At 39.2% G+C, this 22,095-nt stretch overlaps 2 protein-coding genes and 1 long non-coding RNA gene across 4 annotated transcripts in view; all 3 read right to left on the reverse strand.

The window, feature by feature from the left end:
- Positions 1 to 1,006: 1,006 nt before the first annotated feature.
- Positions 1,007 to 1,907, reverse strand: LOC131960091 (CD59 glycoprotein-like). The gene is made up of 4 exons (XM_059325321.1): positions 1,831 to 1,907; positions 1,654 to 1,728; positions 1,348 to 1,461; positions 1,007 to 1,236 (listed from the first exon to the last, which is right to left on the reverse strand). The coding sequence occupies exons 2-4, from the start codon at positions 1,700 to 1,702 to the stop codon at positions 1,133 to 1,135; spliced, it is 267 nt and encodes an 88-aa protein (XP_059181304.1). The 5' UTR covers positions 1,703 to 1,728; positions 1,831 to 1,907; the 3' UTR covers positions 1,007 to 1,132.
- A 3,162-nt stretch (positions 1,908 to 5,069) lies between these two features.
- On the reverse strand, positions 5,070 to 6,077 carry LOC131959840 (uncharacterized). The gene is made up of 4 exons (XR_009389542.1): positions 5,897 to 6,077; positions 5,713 to 5,795; positions 5,504 to 5,611; positions 5,070 to 5,373 (listed from the first exon to the last, which is right to left on the reverse strand). It is a non-coding gene; the product is annotated as an uncharacterized LOC131959840 (long non-coding RNA).
- Positions 6,078 to 9,074: 2,997 nt separating this feature from the next.
- Positions 9,075 to 22,095, reverse strand: part of LOC131959618 (potassium voltage-gated channel subfamily H member 4-like) — a 48,482-nt gene continuing 35,461 nt past the window's right edge. For both annotated transcript variants that reach the window (XM_059324829.1, XM_059324830.1), the window contains 8 exons: positions 21,778 to 21,977; positions 21,227 to 21,476; positions 20,921 to 21,135; positions 15,715 to 15,753; positions 14,542 to 14,921; positions 13,669 to 13,760; positions 12,176 to 12,252; positions 9,075 to 11,184 (listed from right to left, as the gene is read on the reverse strand). In XM_059324829.1, the coding sequence (XP_059180812.1) occupies positions 10,132 to 11,184; positions 12,176 to 12,252; positions 13,669 to 13,760; positions 14,542 to 14,921; positions 15,715 to 15,753; positions 20,921 to 21,135; positions 21,227 to 21,476; positions 21,778 to 21,977 (2,306 nt within the window). In that variant the 3' untranslated portion in view covers positions 9,075 to 10,131. The remainder of the gene's footprint in view (positions 11,185 to 12,175; positions 12,253 to 13,668; positions 13,761 to 14,541; positions 14,922 to 15,714; positions 15,754 to 20,920; positions 21,136 to 21,226; positions 21,477 to 21,777; positions 21,978 to 22,095) is intronic.

Below are 22,095 nucleotides of genomic sequence, written 5' to 3' on the forward strand. Positions count from 1 at the left end.
ATAACTTATTTCTGTAGAGTGGAATTTGCGGCCTAGAGAGCAGTTTTCAAATTTATTTTTTGACAATTTTTTCTCTCCCTCTACACTCTGGCGATGATGTCACACACTGTGACACGAACATTCCGTGCAATACACACCCATTATAATCTCAGAATTTCTCCAAAAATGATCATGGTCATTGAACTGGGATTGATAAAAAACTATATGACCTATCGAAAAGTGGATTAATACACCGATACACAAGACTTGTGTCTACTGTTTAACGTTTAAATGGAGTCTCTAGGTGAAATTATGCCGGAGAAGTAGACGTTTAAAAATCTCCAATTATTGTTCTTTTTCGCTCATTTTTTGTCGCCCGTCCCATTCATTTCAATGCAAAATTTTGGGCCTTTTTCTCGGGACTTACGTCGCAAAACATTCGTATTCTGTAGAGAAAAGTAATAGCACACCGATCCCGATCAAACCGCACGTTTTGATATATAATTTGTCCTGCAACTCTTCAAGTTGTAAGACTAGTAGTGGGACAAAATTGCGTCCGGAAGAGGAAGAAGAAAAAATCCACAGTATAACACCCAGCCAACATGCAGAAGTGGGCCCCATATGGGCTACAAATGGGCAGCATGGGTACAGAGTGGGCATGGGCTTGAACTGGGCAAATTGTCTGGACCCCATATGGTTTCATTAACATGGGTCCTATATAGGAAGCCCATGTGGGCTGACCATATGGGTCCCAAAGGGGATATGAGTTGGAAAAGTGGAAAAATAAAATCTTTCTGTACAACAAAATAATTGTAAGTAACAAAAAAAAACATGTGCCAGTTGGCCTTTACACCATGTTGTTACTTTGTGGGAATTGGGACTATGTCGCTGACTTTTGCTAAAATAAAAGCTTTCTGTACAACAAAATAATTGTAAGTAACAAAAAAACAATCAATATATTTTGGTTCTTTTGGAAAACCACTAGAGAAGGAATTAGAAATTGATATATAAAAAATGAAAATAGACAGACTTTGCAACTTAGTGTTCTTTAATATGACAATGCAAAAGTTCACAACACACAAAAGTCAAAAATTATTCAGTAAATGGGAGATGTGTTGCATGATATTTATCTTTCATTTTACAAGTCTTTTAATCAGTTGCACAGATCACTCTTGCAGCATCTGCCAGATGCATAACTTTGACGAAGCAGCGATCTGCAGTCACTTTCCCTGTAGCAACTCTGGAAGTAGCTGACAACTGTGAAAACATAGAAAAAGACAGGATGGATGGATGCCAAAACAACTTCTTTTTAATGAAAGTAATGACTCTGAATCTCTCCAGTATCCTGAGGAGGCAAACGATACTTACTGGGTCCAGCAGTCAAGGTGATACTGGCACAGACTGGGTTCGATCCGGAGCAGGTCTCCACCCGGCTTGAACATCTCTTCGAGGTGCCTCCACAGTAGCACCTCAAAGCTTCACCTGGATGAAGAAAAAAAAAATCAGTTTAACCCTTGTACACCAACTACTGCTGCACTCTTGCTCTCACATACGGTAGCTCTAAAATCTGATCAAAACAGACACTGGAAACAAAACATTTTAAATAAAGAGGGCGTCATTCAAGTTTAACAAAACCGACAGCATGCCCGTCTTGTTTCCTGCACATTAACTCACCCTGGCTGACAACCAGCAAAACCAGAAGAGCGAGAATCACAGTCTTCATGTTTTTATGTATCTGTACACCAATATCTGTATGAATAAAGTGTGAAGATCAAACATCATATTTAGCTGAGAGCACTTTAATCATGTGAAAAAAAATTTGTGATATGAAAAATCTTAAAGATATCTCACCTGGTGAACTGTTCCTCTGGAGAGTTGATTCCGCAGATGTGTGGTGCCAGGTCGCCAGCTTTGCTTTTATTTTCACTTGTTGAGCAATTGAGGAGAATCCAGCATATGACTAACCCTCATGTTTTCACCTGGGTTTTACTCACAAAGTACTTTATCAAGGTTAGACAATAAACCTGGAAATCCTACTATTACACCACTGATTTTACTGAAAGAAAACAGAAATAATTGTGTCATATTAAAATAAAAAAGTTGATGGTAATGTTTGGTTTAAATAGGGTTTGTAATTAAGATGCAGAGCCTATTTTTCCAGAATAAAGACACTGACTCACTGTTGCCCTTACACATAATTGTGCAACAAGTGAAAATTTAGCACATTATCATTTGGATGGCAGTATGTTGAATTAGCCCCATTATTTTATTTTATTTTTTAGAAAGAAAATAAAGTCACACAAAAATATCTTCATGTATAATAAAAGTTTAATTGAAGGAACATTAATAACATTGGAGAATTTAGTAACATGTAATTTAGCACACTGCTTAATTTATAGAATATATATTATTCCAAGAAGTGTGTCCAAAATGACCTAAATACCTTGAGATGAGATATTTTCCCCAAAATGTGCAAAAAATAAAAAATCTTTATGAATAAAATCACATGAAAGGGGAACAAAAAAATATAATATATACAAGAAACTTTAGCAAAGAGAATGGATAAAATCAGGATCTAAAATCAATAAAATGTATGTTTAGTTTTCATTTAAAAAATAAAATAGACGGAGAAATGCTGCAAAATGGTGATTTTTCTTGACCTGCCTGATAGAAGGATACAGAGATCCAATGAATGAACATAGTGAAGCAAACACTATATGCTTCCTTTTCTAAAGGTCTTTTAAAAATTGTATCTTCCACAAGGTGGTGCAGTGTGATAGAGAAAGAGAATACTGTAATATGTGCCTCACAAATTCCTTTCAATAGCAGGTAGAGGTATGCCTGAGGCTGCTGATGAAAAGAAAATACTAAAATACAAGTGTTGAATCACAGACTACAGTCTAAAATCTGACTGAATTGAAGCCTGAAAAGGGAAACAAATGTGCAAGTGTCTTAAAATTTGCATTCTATCTAACAACCAGCAGGAGGCGACACCACTAGTTGCAAAAAGGAGTCAGTTCAGCTCATACAGGCGGCAATCTCCGTGTCCGAGCATGGAGGCCAACCAGGAAGTGTCTTAAGCCTGCAATCCACCAAAAATTCCAGCAGGAGGTGCTAAGTTTGGCTGCAAAAAAGTCTGCCCATTCATTTCAGTGCAAAATTTGAAAACTTCTGACTTGATTTATTACCTCAAATTTTTTTTCAGGATAACACTGTCTCAATCGCTAGTAAAAAATCATCTTCAAGACAATTTGATGTCAATAGTTCTAATAATGGCCCCATTTAGAAGAAAATAGAAGATAAAGAATTGTATGATTTGGGGCGTGGCTACAGGTCACTGACAAGGCGAGCCGTCATCAAGAGAGAAACAGAGCAATGCGTATCCACGGCAACGTGTCAATAAAGTTATATATAACGTTATATAGATAGAAAAGAGGATGTTTACCGATTTGGTCTCATAACTTTGACCCTTTCACACTGTATTTTCACTTAATGACAGTTTATTTGAACGTTTTGTTCAGTAAAAATGTCTTGTTCAGTGTTTGGCTGGACTAACAGATGCTCCAAGGAGTCGCTGCTCAGTTTTCTGAGGTAAGAAAGATACATTTTGTTTTTGTTTTTTTGCTAGCCAAAACTAAAATCCCAGTTAATGCTCCAATTAATGCTAACATGAATTACCAGCGGCTTCTCACGTCGGATTGTCGGGTTGCCGGTCTAGAGAGGTGTGTAGTCAGTGTCGTCAGATCCCTCGCGGTCCGCCACAGTCCAATTATGGTCTGCTCCGCGTATCGGAAACAAGATGGCGACGCAAGATGGCGACGAGTATAACGCTGAACTCGAGGCTTCCAACGGGCAGTCCACAAACCAATGGGTGACGTCATGGTGACTACGTCCATTATTTATATACAGTCTATGAGCTCATATTTCCCCGTTTTTAAGCCCTTATCAATCTGGTTTTAGAACAAATCATAGTACCATTTCAGCCACCACATAAGTCTTAAATGACTTAATTTCCGCCTTAGATTTACGAGAAACACTGTGCTGCCCTTAGATCTATCAAAAACATTTGCCACCGTTGTTCATTCTCTCCTTTTAAATAGATTAAACAGCGTGGGCCTTGTTAGAGATACCTGTGGATTATTCCTGAGCTATTTATCTGGGAGACATCAATGTGTGAAAGTCGGGAGACATCAATCAGAGTTATTACCCATTAAAAAGGCGTTCCACAAGGGTCAATCCTGGGCCCCCTCCTATTTACCATTTTTATCCCTATCCTATCCCTGAGTGGCTGTCTACGCAGATGACACTATTATTCATTGCATTGCTGTATAGTTAGCTATTGCCAACCTACAGCTCTCATTTAACACTCTGCAAGATGCACTGATTGGTCTCAAGCTGGTACTTAATGTAAGCAAAACTAAATGTATTGTATTACTCACAAAATTTGCATATACATACCAGAAATTGATTTTACATTGAACTGGTTACAAAATAAATATACCTTGGAATATGGCTTGATTACAATTTTATAGTTAAATACCATATTGCCTGTTAACTGATGCAAAACATTGGCTTCTAATTCTTTTTTAATCAGTTCTGGATCATAGGGATGTGTCTATAGACTCCCAGACTCCAGCCTTATAATTATGCTGTTAGATTTATTACCGGTGATGGTTACAACACCCATCACTGCATCTTATATAATAAAGTGGGCTTGTCTTCTCTGGCAGATATACAAAACAATGCAAAAGAGCTAACAGCGGTTCAAACAGAAAAAAAATCCTTTAGTTTTTCTTTTACAAAAGCCACACGATAGTCTTTTTTTAAAAATTGCAGTAAAATAAGAAAAGAAAAAACACAACATGGCTATTAAAGATGTGACTGTGCCTGTATGTGCCAGTTGGCCTTTACACCATGTTGTTACTTTGTGGGAATTAGGACTATGATGCTGACTATTGCTAAAATAAAAGTTTTCTGTACAACAAAATAATTATAAGTAACAAAACACCAACAATTACATTTTGGTTGTTTCGGAAATCCACTAGAGAAGAAATTAGAAATTGATACATAAAAAATGAAAATAGACAAACTTTGCAACTTAGTGTTCTTTAATATGACAATGCAAAAGTTCACAACACACAAAAGTCACAAATTATACAGTCAATGGCAAATGTGTTGCATGACATTTGTTTATCAGTTGAACAGATCAGTCCAGAGAAAACCGGAATGAACACTACATGACAGCGGATGATATGAATTGATCAGAAGATCTGTCATAAAGATGATGTTCATTTTATCTGTTGCACAAATCTCTGATACAGCAAATGGAAATTGATGCACTGTGTTGCTCCAATCGGTAGCAGGCTCTTCTATCCATGCAGCCCATGTAATATTCTGTGAAAACATGGGAAGTAACAGGCTAGATTATTAAAGAACAATGTGATTTCTTGCTGATGATATTATTGATGTTATTAGTGATGGCCTTTCACTGCTGCTCAGGTTCAGTTAAGAATAAAGCACTTACTGCCTGTCATAATGTTGCCACGGGAACAGACGTCGTCTTCACCTCTGCAGGTCTCCACACTGTTGCGACATATTCGTGCACCTCCACAGTAACACCTCAAAGCTTCACCTGGAAGAAGAACAAAATCTTTTTCAACATCGTAATCAAACTAATTCTGCAAGTGTGTTTTAATTCTGATAAAACAGACTGCCGGCTTGAATGTAACTCACCATGGCTGAGAACCAGCATTACACAAAGAGCAAGAATCACAGTCTTCATGTTTTCACGAGTCCTCGTCTCTGCACACAAGTCTCTGTGTATAAAAAGGTGGAATAGTGTCAAAAGATAAAACACCACTTTGGTATAATTTCAGAGCATCTTCCACATTTAAAAAAAAAGATAAAGATATCTCACCTAGTGAACTGTCCGTCTGGAGTGAATTGAGCTTCTGGAGTGTTGAGACCGTGGCATCCTTTTTATTTACTCTTGTTGAGTAAACGTAACGATTTTGAAATTATAATCTGGGTTTTCCTCACAGAGTGACTTATCAAGGTCAGAGATGGATGCCGGGAAAACCCTTTCACACCACTTACAGTTACTCATTTAAGCAAGAGACACAGTAGTTACACAAAAAGATACATGTTAACTTGTGACCTGGTCTGATGTCTGAAGCTACTGAAACACAGTGTGACCTGAAAGTACAGTATGATGCAATATTGACATTTTTGTTTATTTTCACCCCAGATTTGCTCCTCTTGCAATTAAATTACACAATATGAACTCTTTGACCGGCTCCTTTGCAAAAGCCAATGTTGTCATCACTGAAATTCCATTATTAGGAGAAATATTGACACTTTTTCTTACTTCATGTGCCTGGTCTTGGATGGAAGCTGTGCTGTTGACATTACCTTTGTCAACAGAGGCAGTGGAGTTGAAACTTCATTTGTATGTACTGATAATTTGAAATCGCTTAAATTAAGTTTGCTTTAATATTTATTTATATATACATTCCTGAATATAGCTGTTCTTCGCTATGATATGAGTGAAGTTGCTGATGTCCAGTTACTGCTGCACTTTCCTCTCAACAGACTTGTGTAAGATACTTTATATTCACCTATAATAATTGGATTGAAAGTCAAGACAGGTCAGCCTAAATAATAAAAGAAGGATAGACCAAAGGCATTCACCAAAACCTGATTAATGAGAGAAAGAAAACAGCTGCCAATCCTCTCTTTTCTATTCTTTTTCAAAGCAGACTGTTGTACTAAAAATATTCTATTAAGTGGACCTTATGATGAGATATTTTTTCTCAAAATCAGAGAAACTCATAACAAATGATCCCATGAACAAAGAAAAAAAATTTGAAAATGCGAAACTTTGTCAATCCACTGTCTTCTTTTGTTGCTGCTACTTATGTCATTTAAATCAGGATCTATAAAACATTAAAGAAAAAAAAAGAGTATGAAGAAATGCTGCAAAATTTAACTAATAACTGAGACAGAGATCCACTGAATGAACACAGTGAAACAAACACTATGTGCTTCCTTTTCTAAAACTCTTTTCTGCCTTTTATCTCCCACAAGGTGGTGCAGTGTGATAGAGAAAGATAAAGCAACAAAATATGTCCCTCATAATCTTTTTACGAGCAGGTGAAGGTATGACCGAGACTGCTGATAAAAAAAAGAATAAAAAGCAGAACTGCTGTCTGAATACAGGACAGCCCCTCCACCATCACTGAAAACACAGACCGCCTTCACTGAACAGCAAGTTTTTTAATCCATCAACTTCCACTAGATAATTATAAAATCTGACTGAAACTGCCTGAAAAGTGAAGCAAATGGGGCGACTCCACTAGTTACAAAAATAAATCAGTTTGTATATAACGCAATAGGAAATTGATTGTACTTCTCAATTGACTGAGTACTTCAGTAAACATTACTCTAATGAGTTTAGGCTCTCAATCGTGAGTTTCAAGTCTTCTCCAATAAAACATGATGTTCATTTTCTAAATTATGGTCCCATTTAGAGTGAAATACATGATGAAACAGGGTACACTTCGGGGCGGGGATAGCTCAGGATTTACAGGTCAATACCACAGCACACAGTGTGTTTAAGCTCAAAATGTTTACTTACAGTAGCTCATTTAAGCAAGAGACACAGTAGCAACACAAAAAGACACGTTAACTTGTGACTGCAGCTTGACCTGGTCTGACGTCTGAAACTGTTGAAACACAGTGTGATCTGAAAGTACAGTATGATGCAATATTGACATGTTTCCCCATTTCTGCTTGGCTAGACCTGGATTTGCTCTGCTTGCAAGTTAATTACACAAAATGAACGCTTTGATCTGCTTCTTTGCAAAATCCAATGTTGTCATAATCAGTGAAACTCCATTGTAAGAAGACATGGGGATGTGATGCTGTTGATATACAGTAAGTGCTGCACTTTAATCTCAACAGACTCATGCAAGATACTGAATATGCACTTCCATAATCAGATTGAGAGTCAAGACACCCTCCCAAATTAAAATAAATAAAAAGCATGGATCAAACTCATTAAATTCATTAATGAAAGAAAGAACAGCTGTAAATCCTCTCTTTTCTATTCTTTTTAAAGCAGACTGGTATATGTTGCTCTCTTCTTACCAGACGTTTCATTGAACTTGGACAATTTCTTCTGTATGGTTAACGTATGAATGTTGTGATTTTTTTTCGGACATTACAGTGACTATCAAGTAACAGCATATTTAAGCATATTTAAGCTACCTAAAAGATCTTTACTAGTTTAAGTGTACACTATTTAGACTACTTTCACTGCTTTACCTTGCCTGACAGACTGCCCTTTTCTGATTCAGAATCAAAGCTGTTACATCCATCTATGCTCTCTTTGAAGCCACAAGAATCCTTTGACAAAAACAGCATTTTTACTTCTGCCGATGCCTGGATTATTTAGTTTGTTTGTGGCACTGTGGGACTTTGATGAATATAAACTAACCCTTTAAAACACCAAAGTCACAAAATAACACAAACAAACTAAACAATCAAGGGCAGCAATAGACCAGCATCTCCTGTATTCTGTGAGGTAAAATTACTGTTTTTGTCAATGGAGTCTGGTGATTTCAAAGAGAATGTAGATTAGTTCCCTGCATTGCAAAAAATAAATAAGCTGTCTGACAACAAGGTGAAGCGGTGAAAATATTCTAAATATAGCAAATATTTGAACTGATATTACTTTTGTAGGTAGCTAAATTAAATTATGCTGCTGCCACAGCAGTACATGTCGTAGCTTCTGTGACGGTGATTCTGTCTGCCTCTACAAACTGGAGGCATGCTGACCACTATCTATTGCTGGTAATACACTAACTATGGATCCAAATCCAATCGCTTTAAACACCTTCAGAGATCAAACATATACGTATATACATACTCCTGTAGCTTTTGCATCTTTAAACTGTTAATTTCTAAGAAATTTAAACTGGATTTCTTACATACAAGATGTTTTAATTGAACAAAGCAGTCGTTTGAAAAAATACATTTCTTTTCCAGAAAAATTAAAGACATCAAATGTGATACTTCAGTAAAAGACACTGTCATACATTTCAGCATACTTTATTTAGTCAGCCAAAGAGAAATCAGTCAATCAATCCAAATCCTGAATACTATTATATGAGTATCATGAGTTGTTTCTTTATTTCCCAGGAGGCATTCACATTTTGTAAATTATTGACAGTTTTAAATATGTCATACTCGTCCCACTTTTCAGCTAAGTATGTATATTTATTTATGTTTAATTTATCTGCAGCTAAGTTGTCTTTGTAGAATTCTAAAATTGAGAGATATTTTTAACCTTCTTTTGTGTGGTAAGAGCAATAAAACCTATTTCACAGCGCTATATTTAATGCCTTGTTTAGGGAAAAAGAACAATAAAAAATGTCTTCAAATCTCATGAAGGATCTTCAGGAAAGCATAGAACTCTTTCTAAAAGATTTTCAATGGGATTATAATTGGAATCATAAATTATGTACTGCTTATTGGAGTTTGGATATAAGTTATTCATAGACCAAGAACTCACAAATAAAAATGCTGAACTGAGAAAAACATTCAGTTAAAAACAATAAACAATCTACGCTTTGTGATGCACATACTCTATTCCCTATACGCAAGGTGAAGCATGTGTCATTTTTGTTCCTCTGCTTATTAAAACATCCAGCCACTCTGACCTGTCTGTCTTACAAATACAGTATCTGTGTGCACAATCAACAGGTTGTCATGTAGAATGCTTACACATTGATTTGGAAACCTTTTCCTTAGGAAAAAGAATAAACAACTTTACCATGCAAGGAGGTAACAGGTATTTATATTAACTGCAAACTGCTCTGAGGATGTTGGAAAAAATATACAGTATATACTGGAACTTTTTTTAAAGACACACTTCATTTAATCCATGGTAATGCACAAATGACATGCTTTGCATAGAAATGGTGAAATTTGCGTGGAGTTTGACGAATATGAGAGCCCAGGTATTACAAGGGGGAAATACAGCACACGTCGACAATCTCCAGCAGGGTCTCTTTAAACACTGTAAGAAGTTGCATGTCAATTACTTTTTTTCAGTTGCAGTGAAGTCAGTGAGTCTGCCCCTGAAACAGTTTAATCTTTGAGGTCCAGACACCACAACTGCTCTGTGCTCTGAGTCTGGACGCCAATGCTGGACCTTCGCGATGATGCGCTTTCACTGTCCCGGCTCTCCATAGAGCCCCCGTTCCCCAGTAGGCACTCCAGACTGGTGTGTTCAATAGCAGATGGGTCGCCCAGTGGGAGGTGAGCCTCCGAACGTGGTGATCCTGAATCCAGAGAGGATTCAAGAGGGTGGCCTGGCAACATGGGTGGAGAGGCAGATGCAGGGTGGACTAAAGGGTTTGAATCCTCGATTTGGAAGATGGAGGTGTCCTGGATCAGATTATGTGATGTTGGGGCGGATATCAGAACACAAATGTCTTCATGTGAGGCTTGAGATAAGCTGAGATGGGACTCAGAGGGAAGGCAGAGATGGGGGTAGGAATTGGGTGATGAGTCCAGCAGGCTGTGTGTAGACATCCCTGTTGGGGCACCGGACAAAAGGCAAGAGTATTCGTCGTTATCACCGGGAGGCTGCAGGCACAAAGTGGGCTGGGACTGGCTGATGGTGGTCGGGCTAGCACTGAGAGGTCTGTTGTCAGAGTCTTCATGCCCAGCATGAGGTGCAAGACCCGAACTTCCACTCTGGAAGCCTGGGCTGACGCTAAGGAGAGACGGGCTGGTCCACAGATGCCTCATGCTCTCAGAGCTGTGACACGGGACTGACTTGGAGTTTACAGAGGGGGGCGAACAGGAGTTGGCAGGTGGACTGGAGGATTGAGGCTGGTGGCTCTCGGTTTGGGTTTCAGCAGCTCCACTGTAGCTCCAGTGGCCAGCTGGGGGGACAATTTGGTGGCTGTTACCTTCGTGGCTCCCAGGATCGTTATGGAGGTGGTAGGTTGAAGCTAGGTTGAAGGGCATGCCGGTGTTTGGGGCTGTTGGAGGGCTGGACACCATTTGGATGCCGTATGGGAATGAGGAGAGGGCAGAATTGTAGTGTTGCACAGATACGTGGGCCTGGATGAGATGCAACATGTGGTGCAGGCCCTTGGTGAGCTCAGATACTTCATGGGTTAATGTGCCCATCTAGGTAGAAAGAGCACACAGTAAAGTTGTGACGTTAACAGATTTGGAGCATATTCTATCCCAACTTGAATATTCTATAATTACACTGGGCACTACAGCTTCAAAGTACAAAAAAACAAACAGTTCTGCCTAATTAAGTCCGCAGCAGAGTGACAAATTAATCAGCTTCTGTGTTTGAGGTTTAATATTGGAATCTTGTCCAGATATAATTTTCTGTCGACCTTCCAAAAGAGAACCAAACAATATTTAATCCCCTCTATGACTCTGAGAAATGGTTTATTACGCAGTAGTGAAATCTACAGGGACACAGACTGAGGTAAGTGACGCAAATAGGGAGGAAAGTAGACAGAAAACTGGGAACAGGGTAGCGAAACAAAAGGGAAAGGGGGCCAGGGAAAGGCCAAAAGTAGAGCTAGGTTGTCATCTAATTTCTTTTTTATTCCTTTAGATTGTTGAGTCAGCACTTCACACTATCCCTGCATTGCAAAAGTGCCCTGCTGATTAATTAATATCGACTTCAGACAGCACCTACCTGGGCCCATCTGGATCCTCTCACAGCACCTGCTTTTGCTTTATTTACATTCAAATGAAGTGTGCAGGAGCAGACTGAGATACAAGGCAGAGAGAAAGTCTACTTGATCTCAGTATATGTTTCCCACCATGGCTGATACTGGCTGGGTTGCCAGAAATGAGGAAAAGCATATGAGTTTCTGCTTATTTTGTTGGTCTGTACTGAGGGAGTCAGTAAATTAATTTCTAAAGACTGAAACAGGGACTCATATTTTAATGTCAAAATACCACGCAAGTGTATTTTCTAATCAAAAATCCATTAATGTTTCCTGTATTTTATATTCTCTATCCCAAAATACTTTGCAGACAGGAGAGAGGCGAGATGATAAGAGGGATTGCAGCAAAGTTCATTTGGATCTGTGAGGCTACTTTTTTTCCCCGTCCAATCAATTTTAATTTAGGTGAAGGGGCTGTACCTTACCTTCTGGTTGAGTTGAGTGATGCTCTGTCTGACCTCTTCTGTCTCCAGCAGCAGAGTGGCATTAGCCTGTGTGGAGTCTGGAGACATGAGAAGGAGAAAAACAATAAGTGGATGACTTAGTAGCACACAACTCAGGCACAACACAGAGAGGATTTTTCTGTATTTTATGAAAGAAATATAATGATGTGTGACCAAAGATGATGCCAAATTACACATACAGTATGTATGCATGTATGTATAATGATTTATAATATAATCGAATTAAACAACACTACAATTACTGCCAAAACATAATGTTGTGGAACTGAAACAACGTGACTATGTTTGTGAAACAGAATGCATCAAGTTCAGAAATCAGAATGTATATTAACAAAAACAAATGTTTATCAGTTTGAGGATTACATATATTTCCTTTGCATAGTTTTCAGCTGAATATATGACAATGCAACAATTTTAGACAATGTCCCATCTTTTTGGAATCTTTTGGCATCTTAAAAAATGGTTTACAGAAGCTTTATAGAAAGTGTCTTGACAAAATGATGATGATGATGCAGTTCGTAAGGATCTACAAGAGGGACTCTTGTGAAGACTTTAAACATATGGAATTAATGAGGCACCAACTAGAAAAAGCCAAATTAAATCCATGCACTCCTCTGGGAGGCACTGTAGGACGGCCAGAGCAACCAAACACAAATCAGAAGGTTCGTGCTACACCAACACTTTTTTATACATGAAATTCATGAAAATTCAAGGACCAAACACGCCACAGTTTGAGACATGGAGCAAGGTTAATCATTGTTACAACAATGAAATATTTTATGACTAGCAGGTTTATACAGAAGCTCACAATCAATAATTAAAAAGAGAACCAGGGTTGAATGAGTGAACTCTTCTCAATTGTGCTGTGTTACATGCTCACACGTGACAGTCACACTTTCTTAAGGCAGGTGACACGTGAAACAAGGATGCAACTGCAGGAGACAGACATGCAGACAGCAGACCATAGCCTGTTTACTAATGATACGTAAAACAATATCAAAGGACATTACATTTCTAGTCTCATAAAATATATAAATTAAAGCATTTTCAATAAATCATGTCTATTTATGCCTATTTTCAATAACTCTAGGCCTTGATTTTTCTTCTTCAAACTCACAAACTTATAAGGATTTCAAGGACCTGTTGAAACCATGTTAAAAACACTTAGGAAGCTATATATACATACATTGGTAGTGTAGGGCATCTTAGTTGCCAAAGCACTCCTACACTTAAGTAAATTAATTGGACTTTTACTGCTGGTTTGACCTCTGTTGTCCTTTATCATGTTCTCTGACTCTTTGGACACCAAGCTGTCATTTTATTCCTCTGTGCTCTCATGTTTCCCCCAGAAGGAGGCAGGGCAGCATTACTGTATCCACTGTTTGAACTCTTGAGTTTACCTCCAGCCATCTGGCACCCTGGTGACCCTCGCAGCTGGAGGCGTTTTGCCTTACCTTGGGTGCTGCCTCCTGTGCTGGCTTTAGGCCCGCTGTGCTCCACGTTGAAGTGGAACGCGTGTCCATTGTCTTCGATGCCGTCTACAACCCTGGCAGGGAGGGGTGAAGAGGAGGGATGTCGGAGTTAATGTAACAGTAGAGCTTTTTCAATTATCACTGGAGCCAGCAGACGACCCAGGAATGTGCCATGAGAGCTGCTGCTGGCAGAGGCCCACATGGATTTGAACATGAGGAGGAGAGTCCAGTCTGGAGGGGCGGACACCTGAGCTCTCTGAACCAGCACTTACCCATATCCAGGACTTACTGGATGACTTAGGGATACATTATGAATACAGATGGATGGGGCAAGAGGATAAGGTGCTCTGGTAATGAAATGCAGTGACATCTGCTGAAATATGCAATTCAAATACACTCCATTTACATTAAGTGGATGATGCAGCTTTCTGTGGCATGACTTTAGGTGTCAGTTACTGCGGCACCTTACTTAGATCACCTCAGACGCTCCAAGGTAATCATAACTAGAGTAAATATGAACATAATGTGGTCTAAGAAATCCAGTGAGATGCTGACTATGACACAGGAAGATTAGACCGTAACAAACAGAAAAATGATGCACAAGGCTCAAAGTATAGTGGTGTTGATAATGAGGCAAAACCACTGTGAAATGGTTTTAAAGGGGGGACAAATTTGCGATACTGTAAAACTTCAGCCGCTGGGGGAAAACATGATGTTTCAGAAGAAAGGAAGACGCTAGCAATGTCACTTACTCTTAACTTTTAACTTTTAAAGTTGCAGATTACATAATAACCATAAATATAAACTCCTAAGTAATGACATACAAATAATAATAAATAAAAATCTTCTCAATACCTGGGACTAAGATCTGGGGGTCCAAAGCAGGTGACAGTTGGGATGAGCAGCTTTGAAGGCTTTTGCTCGGCGCCTGACTCTCCCTGAGCTGAAGTTGAGGCTGGAGTGGTTTTAGGGGAGTTGTGCTCTTTTTTCGACGGTGGCTGGGGTGACGAGCTCTGCCCATGGATGCCGCGGCTGAGGTTTGGTGAACGGCAGCGGCGCAAGGCGTTGAATTGCCGCAACTCATCCCCCAGGAGGTTCCCCAGTGAGGTACGGCGAACAGGGCTGCTGAAGCTGGGCAGCAGGAGGTTGCGACGAGAGCGGGTAGCCGGAGAGAGGTGGAAGGAGTCGTCAGGGTCGTCTCCTTTTGTTTCCACGATAGAGGGGAGCCTGGATTCCTGCAAAACAGCAAATACAACATGTTGCATTAACACCTTTACACTTTGTAATGTGAAGTCGGGTGTACCGATCCAAAAACTTCCCAATTTGTGAATATTGAAACACATTTGGAAACACTGGACTAATAATTACATGGATAGTGAAATATTTAAAAATGTTGGAATCATGATCCAACTGCTGCTAATGCTGCTGATAGAAGCAATTATTGTGTTATTTAGATTTTAATTAGATGCAGCTGATCATATTTTAATCCCTGTACTCTAATCTTGCTACAAAGCTATTATGCTCTAATTATAGCCGCCTGAGTGCTTATGAGTAAAAAAACAATTGGTTTTCCATAAAATGGTACTTTTGATAGCAGGCAAAGCGAGCACTATAAACAATATTTTAATAACAGAGAAATAGAGAGAAAAGTAGATCACAAGGTTTCCCATTAGAAGAGCTACTGACCCAGTTAGGGAGCTAACTCCAGGGACTGAACTGCTCTCTCTGTTCCAAATGAGTTTCAACCTGTAGGGGAAGTCCTTGCACATACACTCACTAGCAATACTGTATGTTCCAGAAAAACATGGGGGTTACGCCTCTCTAAAAGCCAGCTGAGACCCTGGAAGTGATATGCACAACACAAATGCACTTTTGACAACCCCTGTGTAGTGGTCCTACCTCCTCTAATCGACGATAGAGACAGGCTTTGTGAATTTATTATAATGTACAAGTATGTTTCAAAAACTGTGTGTGCTGGAATAAGGAATAATGACACCCCTGAGAGAAGAAGACTGAATTTGAACTCACGTGGTGAAGCCTGGGCGACCTTGAAAACCGGCTGAGGCCCTGCAGTAATAAAAAGAAAGCAAGAAGGATTACAAAAGACAGCCTCAGAGAAAAAGTATTTTGATTTTTTGTTCTCTATCTCCTCTTTATTAAAGTTGAATGTAAGGTTTTGAAATGAAAGGAGTTTTATTATAAGCAAACATTGTTGCGTTTATATTCAGTGTCACCAAAAGACTTTGTGTGTATCTTTAATGTCTAACACACATGTTGAATGCATTTCCTTCCTTATACAACAACAGACTTTTAAAAGTATTTTAAATCCAGCATTGGCTTTGTTGGTGCATTGCAGCATATCTCAATGTGTTACCACCACCTGTTGATTAGTGAAATGGTGTGTCACCACTGGCAGCTCCACAGTGCAGCTAGAGGTCAAAAACTCCACAGGGAAACTTTAATGAATTTCAGTGATGTCTCTTCATGTATAAAACTTTATAAAATTCAAATGTGTTATTTTTGCTGCGTATGCACTGCTTCTATCCACTGGAACTGTTTTCCCTTTTGGAGCTAACTAAATGACCTTGGCGGGTGATAAAGCCTTTGCTACACAAGCTGAATCACATAAGCGATCCTTTCTCTACACGTGATTGCAAAGGGATTCCAGCGATAGTTTGTCTTTCTGCTGCCGTGTGGAGAAATTGCGAGCAATTTAGCATAATCACCAGCTGGATGGCAAATGAAACTGTGCTGGTGTGAAGTCTTCCCTCGTGTGTGAAAAATGTGCTTCTGACAACATGGCCTAATGTGACAACACAAGCTACAGTCTATCGCTCTACCAGTATAGTGCCGTAATGCTCTCTGATGCAGGAAGCCAATTCACTGAGGAAATGCATTAAATTTAATCCTTCATTGAAGCATAATACTGAGTTTAAAAATCATCATCACTAAATATAACTGGGAGACTTGCATCTCTTCAGACTTTGGTCTTAAAATCAGTGAGTCTATTCAAGGCAGGGACAAATTCTCTTCTTAACGAAAACTAACCCTTGGGCAACATGTAGTGATTAATGAGCCAGCCTGGAATAATGGTGGCGAATGACATTAATTGGACTTCAATATCAATTAATTGGGCACAAATGACACAAGTGTCCCACATATCAAAGTGGATTTGCGTGGACTTGATTGAAGGACTTTTTCCTGTCACTCACAAATGTGCTATCTTATGTTTGTTATTTTATACAGTCTATGATTTGCACATGTATGCTATTTTGTAAGAACAGACAGCCCTTTTCTTTAAAATACAGAATACATTTAAAGGGATCTGTTTTTGCTATGAAATTTGAGAAAGTGGAGTCACAATTTTAATTCCTCATTGAAAATTCATCAAATTGAGCTCAGGATCAGAAGTTTGACCACATTAAATTGATGTAGTACATTCCAAAAAATATTCACAGTTATATCACATTTGATTTCATGATTCACGTATGTTTCATAGTGGAAATTAAGTTGCCCTTATTACAATTATCTGTAGATTTTTACTAATGAAGACTTGAGTAGTAAATTTGGAGAATCTAGACGTTTAGAAAACACTGTGTAAGAATCAGAAAACACAAAACACAAATCTACAAGTGATGATTTGCTGCCTCACAAAACTTCTAAACCATGTGCACAATCAGCTCAAACCAGATAGAAAATGAAGCATGATTGAGCCAATTTTTACACATTTATTTACAAACTGATGTTGGTAGGTAATTGAGGATAAATGTGATGTTTCCAGAACAGTGAAAAAATCAGTGCAGACCATTGACAGCTGAATGCTAATTCGACCTGATATATCTCAGAGAGAGACAAAGCTGTCTACTATCTATTATACTGGAAAGATGTACTTGAATGACACTGTCACCTGGGGCAGTTGTTGTGACATCTCCTCTCTATGCTCCTTCAGCCCACTCCTAGATGGTATTTTTATCCCATCAAACATGTCAGAAACATGTCTCTGAGAAACACTTTCCGTTACTCCCACCACCGGTTACCAGTGGCTGCCTTGATCTGCTTTGTTTAACTGTTGGCGTCATGTGAAGCTCCAAAGGGGGCTGCATCCCTATAACTCGTGACTGGCCAGCTTGTTCTTCACACTCCATGACTACTCACTACTTAATCTTCCCTGTGGCGACATGGTCATTATTGCCCAACAAATTTGGACTCAGTGCTGACTCCCCGGTGGTGGAATGACCTTCCCACTCCACCCAGGACAGCACAGTCACCCCTTATCTTTCAAAACTCACCTCCCTTAAGAAATAAGTGTCCCTCATTCTTTGACCAAGAGCATACCATCATTTAATCTGACTTTAAAGCTGCAATAACTAATTTTTAGGCCACATGGGGGAGCAAAAACAAGTTTGACATTGACATTAGGTTTTTTCTGCCTATTTGCTTGTGGCTAACTGTGCCTGTCTGCCCATTGAAGCTGAGCAGGTACAGCAGGTGTACAGTGTTTTTTTTGTTTTTTATGAAAACAGCTGGCAACTGCGGGCAAAAACGTCACTATTTCCCCTTTTCCACCAACATGAAACGCACCTAATTTTGAACCACTCAAGGCATAACAACCAAAAATAAAATGGTTCAGAACCTGAGAAGTTGATTCTCATTCAGAATTTAAAAAAATAGCAGATTTTCTTTGACCTAAATTGTGAACCATACCTGTGTCAGTGGGTGTTTCATACTCTACAGTTTAGAAAGAAAGAATAGAGGACACACAAGTGGAGAAGTCAAGTGAGAAAGCATGCAGTTGTGTAATTAACAGCTGGACGATGCTCGTTTCTGGAATAAAAACAAATATCTGTCATAACAGAAACCAAAGCTTGCAGCTAATCAATGTGATGATCTGCCATCACATTGTTATAATCAAATATCAACTATCGTCGCTTTGAAAAATAATACCAATTACAATTATGCCGTGTTTTGCATGACTAGAAAGCGATCAATTTCATATTATTCTACTTACGGCGTTTAAAGTTTCTCCAGATAAGGTACTAAGCTACAATTATAAAAATGCAAGCTTAAAAGTCCATTTAAAAGCGGCATGAATTGTTTGTCCAAATAAAAAAAGCTGTAAAACTTTTAAGCTCTCTCCCAAAAGCTATTGAAAAGAATATAACTGACACCACTGCAGTAAAAGTTGTAATTATATTATATCATTTACAAAAAAAAACCCTTCATTTTCCATCTGGCGGTCTCGATTTTTTCCCTTTTTGACAAGATAAAGTAGTCCCTTTTGGATACCTTATACTGTAATAGGCATTCCCACAATCTGTTTCTTTGGCAGTACTCCACTACAATTGACTGACTGCTGAGTAGTCAACATACAATTCTCAAGTGTCTCTCGAGTGTAAAAGGACCTCCTATCCTACAACAACTACCAACTCAAACCACCCACCATGAGGAGGATCTACATGAGACTAGCACTACTGTAAATGTTTGTTTGTGTGTGTGTGCGTGTGTTTGTGTGTGCATGTCAGGATATTATGGGACCTGGAAACTCGACCAAGTAGCTGAGCACTCCTTCATCCTGTCAGGGGGGCCGCGGTGCCCTGGCTTTTTGCTCAGGCATAAACTCTGAGCAGATGGTGTTAGACAGAAGCACAGAGAAGCCTGCTTGAATCACAATTAAAGACTCTAATAATGTATGCACTCTCTACTGTATACATGCCATCGACAGACAGAGCATACCTTCTTTGTTCACAGATAACTTTTCTCCGAAAAGAATCATCCCCTTTGTGAAGCCCTCATTAATAGCTGAAGCTGATTCACTCAGCATGACTGACAAAAAGACATCCAGTAATTAACACGGCCTGCACAGATGTCCTGTTCCAAACTAAATGAAGTTAAAAAAAATAATAAATGAATAAACTAATGAGCAATGTAACCTTCAAACAATTGGAAAAGCCTGTGGGAGCCAAGAGGAATGCTGGAAGCAAGTACAAAATGCTTAAGACTGACAATAAGGATGAGAAAGTCTTTGGGGAGCTTTGTCAGTTTTGTCAGTCACACACCAAAGACATCATGGCATTAATTTGTTTTGATTGTACTGTTCAACAAAATACCATGCATGACAGCCATTGAACTTCTGCTTAATCAAAATTATCACAGTTTTTGGGTTTTAGATTCATCTTTAAAACAGATTATATAACAGCCTTAAAACATGTGGTATTTGTGTAACATCAACAGGTGCATTTTCTCTGCCGATGAAGGATTATCTTGCGTTACGTAATGCTTTCTTAAATAACTGTGAGGGGTAACGGGCAGCACAGAGAGGAGGTCGGTGTCTGGGTGTAATGTCATCCTGCTGTGCTTTGGGGTGGCAACAGGGAAGCGATACGGCGCCCTGACAGTGGCACCCACGCATGGTAATTGGTGTGACAATCAAGCCACCAACAGCCCTTTGGTCATTGTGGTAGAACAAGTGTCAAGGAGAGTGACAAATGGACCTAAGGGGGGAACAAATGTGTTGTCCGGTGTGTTGTATTCTATTGTAATAGAAGAATGAAGGGGTTTTTATTTAGAATACTGGATTAACAGATAAATGTGTAATAGGAGTAGATGTTAAGCTATTTTACACAAGGTTTTTAGTGTTAGACTTTGACTCTAGAGTCAAAGACAAAAGCATTATTTTGTGACAGAGTTTTCAAAACTATCATAAAGGTAGAAAATAGGAAAGGCCTCAGTTGACAAGAATGCAATAAAACATGTTGAAGACATGTTGAAATTGTCAATTATTTAGGTTTATCCTAAAAATGTGGGTAAGACACCGAAAGAAGGTTTTGCCAAGTGGTTGCCAAAACTGAAAACATGCTTAGCAATTATAGTCACTTTGAGACATTTTGAATAATTGAGATTCAATGCAGTTTTACTTTGACTTAATAAGGAAATATGACGTAAAAAAAAATATATTTATTGCAATAACCAAGCAAAAATCTTTGAAGTTTATTTTTTATCGAATATGTGATAATATTTGAATCTGTTATCAGTTAATGTGTCCATCTCAATAAAAGTTATACAAAATACCAGTAGAGCAGGTGTTGTCATGTTCTTCACAGATTCATCTGCAATGTTTTGCTGCTCCTGTGAATTTTGAGTTATGAGAGTTAGGAATTAGGGAACAAGTTTCAAATGGTGTAAAAAGGAACCCTAATGACACATTTGACCAAGTGTGCAAGTGAGTATTTAGTACCTCATCCTGGCTGCCCTCGCGCAGGTTGTATGTGAGGTTGTTGTGGATGTCGGAGGCGAACACACTGGCGTACTCAGGGTAGAGTTCCAGCACTTCTCTCAGACCACGCACGTTGATATACTGGAGGTCACAGTAGGTCAGCGCCTTCACATCAGCATTGGTCTTTATCACCTGGTCTGTTCCAGGCAAGTCAGATCCAATCAAATCCCCTTTTCCTAAAATACAAACAATAAATATTTACTGCCCTTCTCCACAACATAAAACCTCAAACATGATACTAAAAAAAATCAACACCACAATACAGACCTAATATTGCCAGCACCATGCTGTCTTTCAGCACCTCGAGGGACCCAGAGCAGACAAAGTAGTTGGCATGCAGAGCGTCGCCCTGACGGATGAGGTACTCCCCAGGGACACAGAAGGAAGTTTTTATATGGAGGGAGAGCGAGCGCAGGCAGCCACGACTGGCCCCTTTAAAGACCGGCAGCTGGAGGATGTCCTTATTCAGATGCATGGCGATGTCGGCCCGCAGCTCATCAGGGAAGTCGTGCAGGAGCTGGGGATGTGTGACAGATGTAATGAGGTGTGACACTCATTGGTAATTAGGGAATGGACTCTGTTGCCACCAGTTACCCTCTTTTGAATTTCAATAGGATGTCAATTGCTGGTGTACAGGCCGCCATGTGTTGTGAAGGATCATAAACAATTACAGCTGCAAAATGGTTTTGATTGGATTGTAGAACAGGTTTCAGTGCTCAGATGTCATCTATCTAAACATTGGCCTGAAAGTTTCTTGAGGGCAGACAGCATCGTGTACATAAGTATTACATGACAACAACAATGAAAGGGACTCCTACCTCGTTGGCATCTATACCATTGTTGACAGACCATGTGGTCTGGAAGTACTCCAGCATGCGCTGTTTGATCTGCTGTGGCAGACGGTGGACACGGATGAAGTCCTTCAGGTCCTTCATGCGTGTGTGGTAGAGAGAGCGGCGGGAGTACATGCGCTGGATGATCGCTGTCACGTTCCCAAAGACCAGGGCATGCATCAGCGCTGTGTGATTGAAACAAGGAGCAAGGAAGACAGTAAATGTTAACATAAAAGCTGAATATTTGCATTTCTAGATAAAACTAACACAATTTGAAATATTACTTTGAAGGTTTTTTAAGCT

Source organism: Centropristis striata, chromosome 21, assembly GCF_030273125.1.
Source record: "Centropristis striata isolate RG_2023a ecotype Rhode Island chromosome 21, C.striata_1.0, whole genome shotgun sequence".
NCBI classification, from domain to species: Eukaryota; Metazoa; Chordata; class Actinopteri; order Perciformes; family Serranidae; genus Centropristis; species Centropristis striata.

Excerpts from the sequence above, each read along its gene's own strand:
- LOC131960091 (XM_059325321.1), bottom strand. The coding sequence starts at position 1,702 with ATGAAGACTGTGATTCTCGCTCTTCTGGTTTTGCTGGTTGTCAGCCAG. Across the intron at positions 1,462-1,653 it reads TTTGCTGGTTGTCAGCCAGG|GTGAAGCTTTGAGGTGCTAC; the intron begins GTGAGTTAATGT and ends TTCTTCATCCAG. Across the intron at positions 1,237-1,347 it reads CACCTTGACTGCTGGACCCA|TTGTCAGCTACTTCCAGAGT; the intron begins GTAAGTATCGTT and ends ATGTTTTCACAG.